Below are 19,685 nucleotides of genomic sequence, written 5' to 3'. Positions count from 1 at the left end.
AGGTATATCAGTATTTATAATTATTATCTTACAAAGACAAAAGAATTAGGCTGACTCCTACAACTCCTTAGAGTATTTACATGTTAAGGGGGAAGATTAAAGATTCAAAAAGAATGACATTTGTATGATTATAACAGCTCTGAGGGCTGTATTCTGACCAGGTTTTTACAACTACAGTTGTAAAGAGAAGCAGAGTTATGAGTATGAAATGACAGAAAGCACACGTCACTGACTATTCTTGCCAGCAGCTCCTCTATGTGCTCTTCAACAAAGAAACAGTCTCAACAGAAATGTCTTCCTAGCAGATAGCCAGGCACCTTCATCATCTACTTGGAAAAAAGAAGTAAAACCTGGCCCACTATCTCTGAGTCTGTTACCCCCTGATGGAGCAAGTCAGAGAAAATTACATGAAAAGGGGGCAAGTAAAACTACCAATGGGTACAAAACATTACTATAAAAGCAACAGTTTAAGACAGAATCAGCTTTCCCTCTACCATATTGATTTCTACAATTAAGACTATAGGTTTAATCAAATTCAGACTATTAAAATGCAACTAGATTAGTACAATGTTTTACATAAGATCACTTAAAAAAAAAAAAAACTACAAATAGGAGATCCAAATAAGTTTAAGAAATCCAAATGAGCAAAATAAACATTGATAGAATGTTACTGACAAAAGAGAATATTTAAAGCTGAAGTTTAAGATAAAATTTAAGAATCAATACCAGTAAGTATGGTCCTTTGGCAGCCCAGTCTCTTGAATTCCCTGAACCATATTTCTTTCCTGCTAAAATAATCAGCGGGATACCTTCTTTCTGGTACAGCTCTGCAGCCTCAAATACATCTAGCTGTAGATTAAAACAAACACAAAAGTTTTTAATACAAATTCTGGCCTAGTTAGCAACTGCCTAAATACTTTGTATACATCCTTACCGTCTGTCCTGATGGAAAATGAACTGTTTTGGGAGCTGGTTTTCCAATAAACTTATTAAAAAGCTTGATATTTGCAAAAGTGCCTCTTGTCATCACAGCATCATTACCCCTTCGGGCTCCGTAAGAGTTGAATTCACGAGGGGTAAGGCTGCAAGAAAGTTACGGAAGTTTTTGTTTCAGATGGAAAGTAATCACACATTAGTGAACTGTAATATTTATTCAAAAACTTTTATTTTGGAAATTTTCAAGCATGTACAAAAGTAAAGAAAACAAAACAGTGAATGCCCAGGAGCCTATTACTAAACTAGAATAATCATTTCATGGAATCTCATTGTTTCTTCTATATCATCCTCTATCAGACTGTTTGAAAGCAAACCCAGATATCGTATCTTAGCTGTATATATTTCAGTATGTTTCTCTAAAAGATATGGACTTAATACTACCTAGATACAAATAATAATAATAATAACAACAACAACAACAACTATAACCTTAACACCAGCTAGCCAGTCAATATTCACATGTCCCCGATTTTCTTTTTCTGGTAGCTCTTTTGTTTTTGGTACAAGACATCTAGAATCATCTTCTATATTTTCCAATCCCAAATCTGGAACCAATCATTTCTTCAAGAACCACTGATTGCTTGCACCAAGAATTAGTATTTAGACACCATAATCTGGGTCCTGTGGGTGTTCATTGGTACTGGATTGGTCACTACATAAATGACCTTTTAGGCCACGAAAAAACTTAGCATAAGCATCTCAACAATCAACAACCAACTCTTATTAGTCTGTAATTTGGTCTTTTATGTAAAGGCAACAAATCTTCTAATTTAAACATCTTACTTCAGGATGTACATTTAAATACTGTACTTCAAGATGGAGGTGGTGGTGGTGGGGTGTCAAGTGTCTTTACAAATAAAAATTTTAACTGATAAAACTGCTGTATTAAACACGCTAAGAAATCCATATATAAATTATAATATAAAAATTGTGTATTTGAGAAATGGTGATTTTTTGTTTGGGTGGAAGCTATGTCACAATTATGATCAAGATGGAAATCACAACCAAAAACATTTGGGAGAAAAAACCTTACTTTATCTATCACCACTATAAACAAAAGCCATGTGTAAAACAAACTGATTCATCTTTATTAAAGTACATCAAATGGACTTGCTATTAGCAATTTCTGCCAAGAAGTGTTTTAATTCACACCAAACTACAATTACCTAGAAAATAAATTCATAGATTTCACAACAGCACCAACAAGATTATATTAAGAGCTATGTAGTATTATTATATGTCAAACCAAGCTAAGTAGCACTGATTTTTGTAAGATATTTCAATGAAAAGTCTTGTCATTTGCATAGCTCAAGCATCAAAAAGCTAATCTGGCAGCAGCAGGACAAATTCTGCCTTTAGCAAAACTTTGTCTCTAGTGTCAATACAGTTCTTTGACAACAGAGCATCTCTACATTATTAATCATGTAGAAATGAAATTAAACCCTTATAGTTTTGGGTTTACATACCCTATGTAAATGATCTTTACATTCACATTTATTATTCTTATAAAATGTTACGCTCATGAAGCAGACATTCATTATCTTTTGATTTGATACAGATTGAGCCTCGTCTCATGCATGTACCTTTTACAGCCCAAAAAACATATTTACATTTTGTACTCCAACAGCAGGAGGGTGGTTAGAACCATCATGCTTTATTTGGTAGATCAAACCAAGCTGAATTTTCAACAAAGTAGCACTGAAAAAGAAAAATCTTGTTTCCAATCAGTCTTTGAATTAGAACATTCGAAGTGGACAGAATGGAATAAGCAAAAGCAGGTACAACAGCAGGTACAATAAAAGTGCCTTAGTTACTGCTTAGGTCAAATACATTGACAATCAGACACCTATAATAGCATGTAATTTACTGGATACAGGAACATGGCCTGTAAAAGCCTGTTAACCAGTGAGAAAGATAAAACAAAAACAGGCTATTACCATGTACACGTACCCTCTGTTTGTCAAATACTTAGCAGCAGCACTGCTCCTAGCGATGCTTCCAGCAGGTGATATATGATCTGTTGTGACAGAGTCTCCCAGATACAGTAAGACATGGGCATTTTCAATAGGCTGGAGTGCAACTGGCTCTTTGGTCTAAAAGGTAAAAAATGTTGAAGGCATTTAACTCTTCATGAGGTTTTCTTCAGTTCATAACAATCTTTAAAAGATCAAACAGTAAAACAGTACTTACAAGCTTATCAAAAAATGAAGGACATCTGATATAAGTAGACTTTAAGTCCCATGGAAACAAAACTGAATCCGGTGCTTCTAAGGAACTCCATCGTTTATTTCCCATCTGTGAATATGGTTTTGGTTGATAAACCAAAAGCAAGAGAAAATGGAGGCAGAAAAAGAGGTTTATGAAAATGATCAAAGGAATTAAAAAAGTACTCAGGTTAGAATGAAAAAAAGAAAACAGGCCTTATCTACTGGGGAAGAAAGCTAAGACAGTGCATTCTATAAAATTATGATGACATTTTTGGACAGAGTGGATAAAGATTTGCTCATCAAATTTTAGCACACCCGATTTTCAGGAATACTGAGTTAAGTTTCGGTACAAACTGAACATGAAAGACTTTACAGAATCCAAAAAAGCTGAAGAATTCTAAAAGCTCTACACAAGCTGCTGAAGAAATTAAGTGTGTTTTGGGGTATACTGTCAATCTTTAAGAATATTATGGAGAAAAACTGCTTTTTTCAATATACTTGTCCTAAATCACTGTGCATTAGTCCTGCCTTCGAACTTTATTCAAAATCTCACCACTACTCACCACATCCACTGCTAGCACAAATGTTCCAAGCTATTACCATTTTTCACTGTGGACCACTACAAGTGGTCCTCCTGACTCTGTTCTTCTTACCCAACCTCTCACTCTAATATATTTTCAATTCAAAGACAGAACAATCCTTTTTGGTTATGACACTCCTTCTGTTCAACACCCTCCAATGGCTTCCCGTTTTACTTCACTCAGAGTAAAACACTGAGTTTTTAATGGTCTAAAATTCCCTATGTAATCTGGACTCCCTTTCTCTCTGACATCATTCCCTACCACCATCCTTCTTATCTCCTTTGTCATAGTCACACTGCTTTCATTCAAGTTCCCTCCTTAAGGCCTTTACACTGATCCCTCTACCTGGAACGCCCATCCTTTGTTCAGATATATGACTAACTTGTTCACCTCTTTCAAAACTCTGCCCAAACACCATGTTTTCAACTATCCTATAAAAAACAGCAATCTACTCCCCAAATTTTGCGCAGTTGGTTCTTTTTACCCTAGTCTATAATTTTCCATAGCACTCATTACTTTTTAACATATTGCATAATCTACCTAATTAATCCTGCCTACAGTTCACTGTCTGCCTCTCCCCATGAGAATTTTGTGTTTTCTTTGCTGATATATTCCAAACAGCTAGAAAAGTGCCTGGCACATAGTTGGAGCTCAAGAAATATTTATTAAAGTGAATATCTTTTCTGCCCTCATATTTGTATTCTAAGTTCTTTTTTAAAAATGTGAATATATGTTATTTGCTTGCAGATGCACAAAACATCTCTGGAAAGATGCTTAAGAACCTGACATAACTGGAAGGCAGCTATGCCCACCACTATACCACCACTGTCTCAAGAACTTGACATAACTGGTTGCCTCTGAGGAGGTGAAGTAGGTGGCTAGGGGCTGGGTGAGAGGGAGATTTCATTGCGCTTTTTATTTTGGGGGAGGATAGGGGAGTTCCTATCTATCTATCTATCTATCTATCTATCTATCTATCTATCTATCGAGGTACTGGGGATTGAACCCAGGATTTCATGCATGCTAAGCACGTACTCTACCACTGGGCAAAACCCTACACCCCTGCTCTTATTTACTCTGAATTTTTAACCATTTGACTAGGAACAACAAACAAGGGCAGTTTCTATGAAGTATGTCCCTGTTCAGAATGCCAAATATAAATGTTTGCTATACATTTCTTATAAGTAAATAAAATCAATTCTAATACTCTAAGTTAATTCTCTTAGATAGTAGAGATTCCAGATACAAAATAACTATCACTCATTAAACAATCTATATTCAAAATAATGTAACTTAATTTCTATTCTATTCAGAAAGATGCATGAAATAAATACTGCTACTTCATTAAGCTATTTAAGAAACAAATGAGATTCTTACCTCTATTTTCTCTTTTAGTGCTTTGAACATGGACAATACAACATGTTCTTCCTCTATCTGATGGACTTCTTCCCGACTAGGCCAGATATCATGCAGGTAAATGTTCTTGCCAGTAGAGTCAGTACCTGGTTAAAAAATTTTTAATATGAAATTTAGTATAAAAAGCTACTCTTTCAATATGTTCACATCTTTTCAAAGACATATCAGAGAAACCAAGTGTATTACTCAATAGCAGAGCACTTTAGGCATAAGCAGCTGGAAGAACTAGTTACTTGCACATTTTACATTCTTCATATGAATCAGAAATTAATAATGTATCATAAGATTTCCTGAAATAATTCAAAGAATGAACAGTCTAGGAAGTATTTCAAAAACACAACTTCTGGGGAGAAGAGTGTGTGCAGGCTATGTAGGTACACAGGTAAAGGAGAAGGTACCTAGGGGCTCCGTCTGGAAGTCGATGTTCACTGTGCCCGCTATGGCATAAGCCACCACCAGGGGCGGAGAAGCGAGGTAATTGGCACGAACACAGTCACAGAGACGACCTTCAAAATTTTTACTTCCAGATAAAACTCCACAAGTAACCAAATCACCCTGAAAAAAACCCAACCAAACAAACACATAAACAAATATATTCAATTCAAGAGATGGCATAAATTTGGATAATCACATATAAGTAATATCAAATACTATATTTCTTAAAGCAGGATAACCAAAAACAATCAGGTATGCCAATTATTAGGTACAGAACTATCAATCTTGTAAATAAACTAATTCCTTACACTATCAAGAAATTATTTCAAGGATCTAAAAATTATTTTAAAGAATCATTTTAAGATTGACAGCTTACTCTTCCCAAGAGATGCAACAACTACAGAAATATACATACATCAGTATATATTTTCAATAATTTAAGTGAAATAAAGTTAAGAAACCCATTTATTTGGATGTCTTACTGATCCACGCAGTTTACCTGTTTTACTGCATTTAAAACCGCTTCTGATAAGGGTGCTGTATTTCCCACACATGTTGAACATCCATAGCCAACTATTTCAAATCTGCATTTCAAAAAATAAATGTGATTTGACAGAACATCACAACATTTGTAAAGAAAGGAGAAATTTTGTCTTTCATTTCCATCACTATAATATGACTACTTAAGAGAATATTCTTGACACGTGAATCTTCATCAGTATGTTCATTTCACAGCTTTTGAGCAAGCAAGTCTGACTCTCAGGCATGCTATTTGTACTGAGTGCAAACTCCGAAAAGCCTTGATACTTAGGACCCTCCCTAGTAACATTCAGTTAACTAAATCTGACACAGAACTTAACCACATTACACAAGAAAATTCCTCAAACACTACTTGCTAGGAATGTAACATGACCATCGAAAAAACAGACACTGTACTTTCTTCCAAAAGGGTTTAAACCATAACACATCAAGAGGACCTGGCTGGAACAATTTGACCAAAGGCCCCCAAAGAGGCATTGTAACTCAGTGCTCTGATAGGAGCAATTTTTCAATTCCCAACCAACTACGAAAAATCCCTGACAAAAATTCCATGATGATATAACTGAGAAATTAGATATGATCCTTGAAATTACTTTCAGCTGCACTTCTAAAGAAAGAAAGAAAGAAAAAGAACCCTAAAACTCAACAGTTTTGCAAAAGAACTGATGGCTTATGTAAGAGAGTATGTTCCAAACTATACAGTGAGAACACAGCTAGCATCAATTATTTCTTTGACCATGTAAGAAATGTAAAAGTTATTATCTCTAAAGTTCAGGGACAACTTAATCTATGCTTAATGGATCCAATAATCTCACAAAACCTCAATTAAAACAATTTACTCAGTTACTGTGCAATCTGTAAGATTTCATTCTGTTCTAAAAACTGATCTACAAGACTCATGGAAATAACGCACTGCTTAGTACCGTCCCTTATCCTGTCTGTCACGTTACTTGGTTTCACTTGTCTGTATTGTTTCCACCCTTAAACTAGAGATCACATCCCCTACTTCTTTGTAGCCATCACACTGCCTTGTTCACTGAATTCGCCCAGTAAATGTCTGCTGAGTGATACAGCCTCAAAGATTTTGTGGTAATGGCAAGGTAACAAGTAGAAAGAACTAAAGGGTACTTTTCCGACCTTCTTTTTATGAAAGGTCTTAACAGCAGTTTCAATCACTGCTGAACATCAACATTAATATAAACAGTGGTAAACAACACTTACCCAAGCTTACTAAGATATGGTAATACTCCACTCGAACTGAGGTAATGTGTAACCATCCCACTGCCTGGAGATAAACTTGTTCTTATATAAGGTTTAACACGCAGACCAGCTTCAACAGCTTTTTTAGCCAAAAGACCTGCACAGTAAACAAATAATGATTTATTATGGCAAGGTTTCTTTCCCTCTACCCCTCATATTAAAGTAGGAAGCAAGAAAGGGTTTGTTTTATAGGTCATCTCCAATTCAGGTTAGGGCCAAAGCCTAAAATCCATGAATTTACTGTCATTATTTTGTCCATTTTATTCTAGTGATTTGTTTCATTTAAAACAAATTAAAAATTGTGGTAGACTACTAGCCTTGATACTATGAATTATTAAGATACCATCTGATATCATGGCATCATGCACACAAATGGAAGAAAAGGATTTATCATAATATGTACATATATAATACATATCATTGAATGAACGGTTTTCAATAGCCATTTATCATTTATTATACTTGATTTTATACAATTAATGAATTGTTCCATGTACACACAACTGATTTCATTTATAATCCTTGTCAATAGGGAGGAGGGTATAGCTCAAGTGGTGAAGTGCATGCTTGACACGAATAAGGTACCAGGTTCAATCTCCAGCACCTCCTCCAAATAGAAATAAATGAATAAACCCAATCCAACCCACTCCCATAAAAAAATAAAAAATCCTTGTCAATGATCTTTTACTTCCTTTATACTTTCAACTGAATCTAGCATATTGCTATGGTAAACTTCCAGTAGATTATCAAGATATCTTCTAATTAACTTTACTTCTAAATTAACAGAAAAAGCAGATACAACCTAAGACTCAGATATATAAAGTTACAATTTAAAAAATTTACTTTCTTTGTACTAAAAACAAAATAACATAAATCAAACTTAGGCTCCTTAAGACCTAAATAAAATCTCAGAAAGGCTCTCAATGTCAAACATAGACACCAATACTCATACATAATCTAAGAAACCGAACATGAATATAACAGAAAAGTAAAAAATAATTTAGGAGAAGAAAATGTATGGCTGTGAACCACAACCTACCTGCAGCGAGCATAACAGATGGGTTGCAGTTATTGGTACAACTGATAACGGCAGCAATGACCACAGATCCATGAGCTAGCTTATATTCACTTCCTTCATAATGAATAGACACGACATCATTTTGCTTTTCAGCTGCAATTTGGAAGCCTTTAAATCCAACCTATACAAATTTGCACACAATTATTAATTAAATAGTCTGGATATGTATAGAAAAAAAAGAGTGGCAGACAATATGGCAGATCCTTGACATTTGATAAGTTCTGATAGTGAGTGATGCCAAAGGTCCACGACATTTAGTAGTTATAATTTAGCTGAAGCACGAATTTGAATAGTCATGATAGGAGTTGGTGGTATTCACAAGCTTTTATCTACTGAGTGAGTACAGCCAACCACTCAGGATCCAGATCTCATTTGACTTTGCTGTTCTGTATTCATTCCTACTTATAGTAATTCTCAAGAGATAATACAAACTTTTCCTTTGATAAAAATGGCCTTGAAGATTTACTTCAAAATGATCTTCTGTGTGTCTATGTGTGTAGAACAGATGAAGTAAGACTGGCTATGAGTTGGTAACTGCTGAAGCATGGTACATGGGAATTCGTCACACTATTTTATTCCTGTACAAGTTAAGACATTTTCCACCAGAAAAGAAAAGAAATTATAAAAAGAAAGGCTCTGAAAAGAAAGCCAGCTACAAGATTGAAGCCATGATTCTCAGACAGAAAGTAAAAACCTTGGAAGTCAAAGAGGTCACTTGTTATTCAGTTAATTTACCAGATTTTAAGAGAGTAGTAACAACAATATAGTGGGTTTTTTTCTAGTTTGTGAAATCACAGAAGTCTAGAGAAGGGCTGTCCAATTGAACTTTCTGTGATGATGGAAATATTCAACAGCTATGCTGTCCAATACAAGAGCCACAGCCACACGCAGCTTTTCAACTTGAAATGAGGCTATCGTGAACTAAGAAACTCAAATTTTAACTTTAATTTTAGTTAATTTAAATATACCCAGTCAACCTCTAATCTGCATAGAGGACCTGGGAATAAGCTTATGCAAAGTCTGACTTGCACTCTGGACAGAGGCAAGAGGGGTCTGCTGGTGTGTGCCACATAAAACATAAAAATACAGCCGTCAGTTGGGTTCATGGGTCATCCAGTTGGTTCTTTACCACTTAGCACAAAGTGTACTGACAACTAAAGGTTAATAACAGTAATCTACCTTTTCATTTAAGCAAGCTTGGAAATCACTTTTCATATCTGTCACAGCAACTCTATCCTGAGGTCTTTTTGGACCACTGACAGATGGAACTATTGAATTCAGATTAATCTGGATCACCTAGAAAATGAGAGAAGAGGAAGAAAAGGAATTAGAATTCATAAGTTCAGATTCCAACTTGAGTACTACTTTCTGATGCAGATAGTATTTATTTTAATGCAACTTGTTTTAATGGAATTTGTTTTAATGGTGATATATACTCCCAGAAATAAATATTTTTAAAATGCCATTTAACTTACGAAACATAAAATTTTACTAAAAGCAGATCAGTATGCAAAGTATCACAACACCAGTTGTATACTCTATACAAAATTTTTTGTTCCCCAAACGTTTTTTTCCCCCACAAAGATAACACTGTCTTCACAGTCATCACAGCCCGATGATAAAGTGGATTCCTGTACCACCTATCAGTTTATTGCCTCTGAGCTCCAAATTCATCGTTCTTTTCCTGCCCTGTAACAAGGGAGATGGGCTTAGCAAAAATTTCTCCTTTTTCAGGTTGCATGTTTAGTCTGGTCAATAGAGGGTGCTGGGGGGACACAGCAGAAAGGGAGTTTTTTATTCCTGGTTCCAAGTCTGTCTAGCTGGCCAGGCTCCTACAGACCATGCTTTTATTACTTGGTTTAAAAAAAAGTATTTTATAAAAATCTTACCTCCCAACTAGGTAATTTATTCTGGTAATTCTACCATTTCCCTATGTACATTTTATTTGGATATAATCAATGCAAATTGAATTCCTCTTCACTATGGCTTTCATCATTATTTAACAGCCCTGCTTATTCTGGTCGATCACAACTCCAACACCAATTTTCTTACACTGTCATTTGATGGACCCAGGTGATCCCAGTCTTTGTCTTTAATGAGTTTTTCTTGAGATCAACATCCTAATGAATCTTAGTTTTATTTCTTATAACCTAGTCAGGTTTTTAATAGGCAAGCTTATTCCATTTTGTTATATATATCACCAAAATTTTTCCATTTAATTTTTCTTATTCTTTCCTTTGATGTCTTTTTTTCAATGTGGACAAAGCACTAGATTCAATAAATGGAGCTGATAAGAACCAGAAAATGATCAGAGAAGTTAAAAGATTTGCCTAAAATGTCACACAAATTCAATTCCTCTGGGTTCCGCACTGGCATGCAATCTACTGACATGCATTCACTTATTCACCTAACATGTTCATTAAACACCCAATGTGTGCTAGGCTCTATTCTAGGAGCTGGGGGTGAAGTGCCAAACAAAACAGATGAAGTTCCGGTCCTCATGGAGCCACTTTTACTATGGTGAGGGAAGGACTGGCAAACAATTATACAAATTACTAGGTGACAGTAGGGCTATATGCTGTGAAGAAAAATAAAGCTGGGTGAGAAAATGGATTTCCCAACAAAAAAGAGCTTAACAGTTAACCATACCTATAACACCAGGTTGTTTTAGATCCCTCACACACTTCTAGAAAGTAAATTTTGTTAAAATTAAACTTTCCTGAAAGTGAATTCAACCTACTTTAATATAAATTTCCAACAGATGAGAAATATTTGCCTAGATTGTAAAATATCTCTAACATTTAAGTCCATTTAACTATATATCCCTTTTCATAATAGTGCATTTTTACAAAATACACACATTAACTAGATGCAGACATCATCAAAATTGGTATTTGGAAGTGTATTATAGTACACATATTCTAAAATGGAAAAAAAATAGAGTGATAAAATAAGTCAATTTTGAATTTTAAGTACTAAAAATTTATACTTGATAAAAAGTCATAAAATTCACTGTAATATAAATCTATGTAAAATTAATGAAGAAACCCAGAGCAGGGTCACAAATAACATTAACTTGTTAAATACTAACAGCTAACGTTTACTTAGCACTTACTATGTGCTTGAAACTGTTATAATGAATTTGTATTTAATCTCTAAAGAATCCTGTGGGGGTAGATATTATCCTCATGTTTACTGAGGCAAAAAGGCTAAATAAAGTGCCCAGGATCATACAGCTAATAAGCCTTAGAGCTGGGACTCAAGCCCAGGTGGTCAAGCTCCAAAATTCACACTCTTAACTACTACTAGGTGGGTTATTCTGCGTATACCTGCGAATATTCAGGCTCTCCTGAATTATTCTGGTCATTTCGAAACAATTTCACAGCTTTAAGGTATGTTTCCATTGACTTGAGTTTGGCTTTGTCAAAACCTAAAAAGAAGATTAAGAACAAAAATCCAGTCAGAAATTTTTTAATCTTCGAAGTAAGGATGATGAACAACAAACAAATATTATGTATTACCAAACACTCAGAAAAAAAATTCTTTACAAATTCTTATTATTCCCGAATAAAAAATTTATCAGTCATGAAAACTCTATAAAATACACGCCAGAACTCTCCCTTTAAAAGTTACTCAATCACAGACAAGATCAGAAATACTGAGCCAGATCTATAAAACTCACAAAAATATTGTTTGCAAGAGAAACACCAAAAACAAAATTGAACATAATAAATTACTACCCATCATGAAAGAGGAAATTCGTTATTCTCCCTAAACAATAAGCAACATTAACGTAATAGTCAAAATGAAAGAGTAAATGACAGTTAAAAATAGTTTCACAGCGCAGAAAGATGTAAATCTAACAGGATCTTCCAGAAATTAAAAGACCTTAGATGTTAACAACAAATAAATCCAATTAAACATTTTGGTGTTATCTGAAAGCCTGATGAAAAGTAACTGTGCCAGATTATATTTCCCAATGACTGTCACAATAATAAATATCCCAAGTTATAAGCTCTCTTACAATGTGACAATGACAGTCATCTATCAAGAGGTAGAATCTATGTTCATTTCCCTTGAACCTGAGCAATGTGGTTTCTAGCTGGCTAGCTGACTAGCTGGTGCATGCGTGCTCTCACTCTCCCCTTGTCTCCTCTCTCCCTCTCCCTTCCCCCAACCTCCCTCCCTGGTCCCTCTCTTCCTGTCCCCACCTCCTCTCTCAAGTTACTAACCCTTGAAAAGTCACCATGTGAGAAAGCTTGGATTACATGCAGAAACCAGATGTGGGTGTTCTGGCTGACATTCCCAGCAGAGTCCCCATCAGACAGCCAGCATTCACTGCCAGACATGCAGGTGAACAAGACTTCAGGATTCCTGGCCCTAGCTTTTAAGTCTTGTAGTTGAGGCTCCAGACATCACGAAGCAGAGACAAGCTGTCCCAGCTGTGTCCAGTCTGAATTACTCATCCACTGAAACTATGCAGCAATAAACGATTACTGCTGTTTTAAGTCACTAAGTTTTAACACAATTTGTTACGCAGTGATAAATCATTAACACATTAACCCATACTAATATATAAGGAATGAGGCATTTCTCTCTTAAATGTTCTACCACCCAAAATCCAGTTTAGAGAGAGCCCTGCATTCTATGAGGACCATTCCCTACATGGTTCCAAAGGTCATTCTGCCATTTGATTTACAATAATCTGTCCCCAAAATGAAGAATACCAGAATATATTCCCCAAATATACCTACGATTAGAGATTAGTAGTTCAGTAATGATCTCTTTAAAAAAAAGAAGTGGATGAAATAAAGAGATCCTGCTTTTTAAAGGATATGGGGCCTTAAAAAATATCAACACATTCTGGTTTTGCAGGTACTAAATAGTCAATAGAAAAGTGGTCAAAGTTCCTAATTAATCAGGCTACAAAAAGGATTTGGAACCTGTAACCCTAGGTTGCTTTTCACAAAATTACATGCTTCTTATTCTTTAGATAGAGCACTGGTTCCCAAACTGTTTTGTCTGGTGGCTCCTCTATTCCTGGATGCAGAAGGGAACAGCTGTGAATAAGCGCATCTTGGCTTGCCTTAAAATTGCAACCTCCAAACCCTAAGCAGGAGGAGGTACCCATCATTATGAGGAAAAAGTTAGGCAAAGATAAGCAGTTTGAATAATTCCTCTACATTGCTCTAAATAGGTCACAGGGGACTAGAGTTTGAGGACACAACACTCTTTAAAGACATCTGACACAGTTTATTTGAAAGCTGCTATTTCAAAAATAAGATGATTCTATGAATATTAAATAACATGTACAAGGTAGTGATTTGTTATAAAATATTTCAGAAAGATGCATTAGAAACATGTTTAGCCTAATGACTCTATACCTTCTTACCTGTATGTTCTAAATGTTTTAACGTCACATTGTCAACAGGGAAAAAGCTGAGGATAGCACCATATTCTGGGCACATGTTTGCTATTGTAGTTCGATCCACTATAGATAACTGTGAAACTCCGCTTCCAAAAAACTCAACAAACTTTCCAGCCACTCCTACTTGCCTGAGGTGCTATATAAAGGAACACACAAAAGTGCACATGGTAAGAAATTAGCAATGGTAAGATTAACATAAGATAAACAATAATGACCTACTGTGAGACACAGGAAACTATATTCAACGTCTTATAATAGCCTATAATGGAAAAGAATCTGAAAAATAGGTATACATACTATATAATGGGTGTATAACTGAACCATTTTGCTATACACCTAAAACCAGCACAACATTGTAAATCAACTATACTTCAATTAAAAAAAATAGTATGGATTCTCTGAAAACTATAAAATCTAATTTTTAACTCATACTAGTAATAGTGAAGGAAAGAGGTCCTCTGTTGTTTTTATGAAACACTCATTCTGGTTTTGTAGGTATTTTAAGATAACTAGTCAATAGAAGAGTGGTCCAAATGTTAACTGTTAGTCAGAAGGGCTTCATATATGAGAAAGTTCAAAATGACTAAGATTCACATTTTAATGTCTCTGAAATTAGGGTGTACCTTGGACTCATTGGTGTGTCTGTTGTCTGGCAGTCTTATTTCTTTCTTAGCAGCATATAAAACAATGGTGCTTCTAACCACTGATGGCATCTTAGATTTAATGAAATATTAATACACTGATAAAACTGTGTATTTAAATAAAAAATTATATACTGGCTATAAAAATTCCTCAAATTCCAACTACTGGTCTAAATATTTATAGCATCATTAATTATAGGTAAATATCAATTTGATAGGATTTAATGTGTGACTTCAAACTTAATTTCTTCTAAAATCATTTTTTATTACCAAGTAACCAAAACAGCTACCCATTTTTCTAAATTTTTTAGTAAAATGGTCCCAGAATGGTAGAGGGAGTGCCCAAGATGGTGACTAAGTATGAAACAATATTCAACCAATGAATAATATTAAATCCTAACATTTTAGAGGTGCTAGGGATCACTTAATCCAAATTTTTTTATACATGTAGGAACTCAAGCCTAAGAGAAAGCTGTTCTTTATTTTTATGGTTATATTTTTGAGGATGAGAGCAACAGAGATTGGACATATAAAGCCGAATATTGCTTTCACTAAATTAATGAGGTACCACACAATACATTTTGAAAACAATGTACGACTAATCCTATAAAGATCACGGTTAGAACAGGATCTCAAAAAAGGCACAAAATATTCAAAAAAGTACACATACATAATAGACTTAATTTTTGTATCAATAAGCCAAAAGGTAAAAAAAAAAGATGTATAATAAAAAATACAGCCGCAAGGGTCAAAAAAGCAGCATTAATTTTCAGGATATATGAAGGAAAAGAATCGACTTCTCTAAAAACATAATGGGATATCCTTTTCCTTTAGGAATTATCCTGCAATTCTCAATTTAACTTCTTGATCTTTTGGTACCACACATCGAATTAATCATTTCTGCAAGATGTCAATTTTTTTCTAATTAGGGAAGAAGGATCAATACTAAATGGTGAGAGGAAGGCAATACCATTTTCTTTCCCTGTGGAGTACCCTGAAAGCCTTCAGACCAATAATCCTACCAAAATTGCTGAGACTCTGGGATCCAAACTGAAATTCTACATGGAGTATTTCCCAGATTCATTCATTTAATGAAATGGGACTCAATCATTACAATAAAGTTAGTGAAAACTAGAAATTTAGGATAAAGAGTTACAAATTACTGTCTTTATGAAACTCTATAAAGTACATGTATTAAACACATGCAGCCAATATTTTCAAAATTCAGAGAAAAAGTTTTTATATAATAGTTTAAAAAATGTTAAAATAGCCAATAGAAAAATTTGACACTACCACATTTTTACTGTCCATATACTTATTTATATTTTTTTAGTGGAAGTACTGGGGATTGAACCCAGGACCTTGTGCGTGCTAAGCATGTGCTCTACCACTGAGCTATACCCTCCCCTGCAGCCCCTATTTTTGAAAGTACTATCTAATTCAGTAATAGTTTCCAGAGGACAGATGATTCAATTAAGTATTAAAGGAGATGCAATTAGACTTTTCTAAATAGGATTATTTTTTTATTCATGTAGTCAACAACTATTTATTGAAGCAATAAGGCAAAATGGTTAAGGGCATGGACTTAAGAATCCGACTGCCTGGGTTAGAATCCTTCTCCTACACTCACTGTTGAGCCCTATGACCCTCTAGTAAGTCATTAAACCTTACTGAGTCTCAATTTCCTCTGAATTAAAATGGGAATGGTAATGGCACCAATCTCACAGGCTTGTAAGGGGAATAAATGAGTTAACATGTCACGTGAACAATGACACAACAAATTGTTTTGTACTTACTAGTATAAAATAATGGTTATATTTTGCTATTATGATGATGATAACTACTATGACGTGGCCAATAACGTGAGAGTGCTGAGGATGAGATGAAGAACCCAAATCCCTGCTCTCATGGGGCTCCTCTACTTACAAGAAAAGAAAAGAAAAGAAAAGAAAAGAAAAGAAAAGAAAAGAAAAGAAAAGAAAAGAAAAGAAAAGAAAAGAAAAGAAAAGAAAAGAAAAGAAAAGAAAAGAAAAGAAAAGAAAAGAAAAGAAAAGGAAAGGAAAGGAAAGGAAAGGAAAGGAAAGGAGAAAAGAAAAGAAAAGAAAAGAAAAGAAAAGGAAAGAAAAGGAAGAAAGAAAGGAAGAAAGAAAGAAAGAAGGAAAGAAAGAAGGAAGGGAGGAAGGGAGGGAGGGAGGGGGGAAGGAAGGAAGGAAGGAAGGAAAGAAAGAAAGAAAGAGAGAGAGAGAAAGAAAGAAAGAGAGAGAGAGAGAGAGAGAGAGAGAGAGAGAGAGAGAGAGAGAGAAAGAAAGAAAGAAAGAAAGAAAGAAAGAAAGAAAGAAAGAAAGAAAGAAAGAAAGAAAGAAAGAAAGAAAATCATTTCCACTAAGGTATATATCTAGCAAAATTTAAACTTACCTTTGTAATGCCAAGAACAACATCTATGGATGTAACAAAAGGGTTTGATGAGCCAGTTAATTCACATCCAACCACCTCTGGTAAAGTAAGAGAAACTGGCAGACCAAGCATAACTGCTTCTGTTTCGATGCCTCCAACCCCTAATGTAATAAAGACAGGCATGAGCAAAGTACATTTAAAGATAATTTATCTTTGTAACATCTAAATCTCTAAGTGTTTGAAGAGCTTATCTTACACAGTACCTTATACAGAATTGCTACAATGCTATTACTGTAGACATGGAACTCAAGTCTTCTCAAAAGAATGGCTCCACTCACATGGTTGGGGAAAAACCTGATTTTTACCTTTATATTAAATTCAGAAAACATTTACTATGCTCAAGATACAGATATGAGTAGAACCCAGTCCGTGTCAACCTCAGGAAGCTCATTCTAATGATAAAGACAAAAAAACCAACAATTTTAACACCTTGTAAAAGAGTAAATGCATTCTTCCAGAGGGAATAGCCCATGCAAAGCCATGAGGTGTAAGGGTACAGCCCACACAGGTAGACAAAGGGCTAGTCTCTAAGACGTGTTTGAGTAAGTGGCCAAAGAGGCACCAGATGGTAAAGGGCCTTATATAAAACATGTAGAAAGGTGGATTTATAAAGGCCAGAAGTCACTGAAGGACAAGGGAGCAACCAGATCCAGATCACCTTCACAGACATCATCACCATCATTAATCCCTCCACAAATGGTACTGCTGTGCTGAGCACTGTCCACACTTCTTTTCATAAATTCTCTCTTATACCACACTGTCCAAAAACACTTGAATTAAGATTTATTTTTGTGGCTGCTATTATAGATGAAAATATGGCCTCAAAGAGGCTATAAAGATCTTGCTACTTACATTCTTTTATAATATTCCTGACATCCTCTCCCAAAAAGAAGTAAATATATTTAGTCATTTACTTACCCCATCCCAGAATCCCCACACCATTCACCATGGTTATATGAGAATCTGTGCCAACGACACTGTCTGGGAAGAGGAAGTCCTTTTCTTCAAAAACCACTCTTGACAAATACTCTAAGTTTACTTGATGAGCCATTCCAGTTCCAGGAGGGATTACAGCCACATTCTTAAAAACTCTTGAACTCCACTGTAGTTTGTTTAAATTTAAGAAATCGAAGTGTTAGCCTATTACATGAATTTGTACTCACAATCCACATATAAATATGGCACTAAAAAAATTTTACCAATGTTCAGTATTGTCAAAGTGGACAGTACATACTGAAAAACAAATATGCAGATACTAAATCTAAATCTATTCATTTTTAAATTATTAAAATAAAATTAAGTCAAAGAAGAATGTTCCAACAGTCTAGATAAACAGCAGTTTTCAACTTTGTTCCAAGGATTCTCAGGGATGGGAAAAGGGGAAGGACCAAGTATAAGATCCTCCAAGAACACCTGAATTAGAGCCACTGTTTTCGTCCTGTTTTACAGTAAGCTTTCTGACTAGGATTTTATTTGAAGGAAAGAAAAGTAAAAAATGGTTCTACTGCTATAGTGTTTAAAAACTTGTAAATATACAAAAATCATACCTTCCAATTATTTTATAAAAAAAAACCTCCCCCAAATCATTTATACCTTGAAAAATTGAAGCCTCTCTCGATTTCTGCCAAATTCTACTTCTTGATTTTTTAATACTGTTTCAGGTCTAAAAAGAAGAAGAGCTGGTATTAAATGCAAGTATTACAGAAAGACTTGCCTTATTTCTAAGTCTTTGTTCTTACACACTTACAAACCTATTTTAAAAATTCTTGGAATAGCAATTTACTAGACTTCTCAGAATCAGTTATTTGCTTTTCAACAAGGAAGCTCTACTTTAAGTAACACTCAAAAGCTATTGCAAGGACATTTTAATGAAGCCACATCCGCACCAGTGTCCCAAACTGTACTGTGAGATTTGGCTAAAATATTAAAAGTAGTATGCTAAGCTTTGTAGGGTTTTCCATTGCAAGGAAAAGGAGAGTAGCAGCTTAATGAACAACAAGCATGTACATTTCTCCCCACTTGGCTCTTGGGCCAGTTAAACTAGGAGATTTTAGTTGTTTCTTGTTGATGATCACTATGTAACAACGACAAACAACAACTCAACATAGTTTTACAGGTTAAAAAGAGCTTTTGGCAAAAATCTTGTATTCATCTCATCCAAAATGGAAGGTTCTATTTTAATGTACAAGTAGTAATTTACTTTATATGGATTATAAATATATTTTACATTAATTATTTAAACTAAGAGATAAAATCAATTGATTGCCAAGCAGTAAACATAGTGTCATTTTTAGCAATCTTATTTTTATCTAATGGATATTTTTTTAAAAATTATTTCTAATAGCTTTAAGTTGTTTATTTCACCTGCCAGCTGGTGATTTAAGTGTTGACTAGAATATCAATATTACTTAAATTATACATGTCCTCCAGGGTCCAGATAATTATAGTTGTTTAATTGTCAACTTTTTTTTAAAACAAAGATTACCTTAATAATTCATTGCTGAGTGATCTCTTGAAGCCATAGCACATCTTAATGAGATTTTTCTCAGGACCTCAGGGAACATAGCTTTCTAGAGCTACTCCAATTATTTTACCTTGTCATAGCACACACGGCTACAAAGTGCCATACAATGTTTATTAGCTCATAAC

General features: G+C 34.7%; 1 protein-coding gene across 3 annotated transcripts in view; it reads right to left on the bottom strand.

Annotated features, from left to right (window-relative positions):
* IREB2 (iron responsive element binding protein 2) overlaps positions 1-19,685 on the bottom strand; it is a 143,485-nt gene that overhangs the window by 5,712 nt on the left and 118,088 nt on the right. For 2 of the 3 annotated variants that reach the window (XM_074353980.1, XM_074353979.1), the window contains exons 6-20: positions 18,630-18,699; positions 17,955-18,138; positions 16,998-17,137; positions 13,906-14,077; positions 11,843-11,943; positions 9,693-9,809; positions 8,475-8,634; positions 7,397-7,532; positions 6,135-6,219; positions 5,599-5,755; positions 5,162-5,286; positions 3,187-3,291; positions 2,947-3,089; positions 935-1,082; positions 727-849 (exon numbers count right to left, since the gene is read on the bottom strand). In XM_074353980.1, coding sequence (XP_074210081.1) covers positions 727-849; positions 935-1,082; positions 2,947-3,089; positions 3,187-3,291; positions 5,162-5,286; positions 5,599-5,755; positions 6,135-6,219; positions 7,397-7,532; positions 8,475-8,634; positions 9,693-9,809; positions 11,843-11,943; positions 13,906-14,077; positions 16,998-17,137; positions 17,955-18,138; positions 18,630-18,699 — 1,966 coding nt within the window. Of the gene's footprint in view, positions 1-726; positions 850-934; positions 1,083-2,946; positions 3,090-3,169; positions 3,292-5,161; positions 5,287-5,598; positions 5,756-6,134; positions 6,220-7,396; positions 7,533-8,474; positions 8,635-9,692; positions 9,810-11,842; positions 11,944-13,905; positions 14,078-16,997; positions 17,138-17,954; positions 18,139-18,629; positions 18,700-19,685 lie in introns of those variants that run through there. The other variant, XM_074353981.1, reaches the window with a different exon arrangement.

This window comes from Camelus bactrianus, chromosome 27 (genome assembly GCF_048773025.1).
Source record: "Camelus bactrianus isolate YW-2024 breed Bactrian camel chromosome 27, ASM4877302v1, whole genome shotgun sequence".
Classification (NCBI taxonomy): domain Eukaryota; kingdom Metazoa; phylum Chordata; class Mammalia; order Artiodactyla; family Camelidae; genus Camelus; species Camelus bactrianus.
This window is presented reverse-complemented; position numbering and strand designations above follow the sequence as displayed.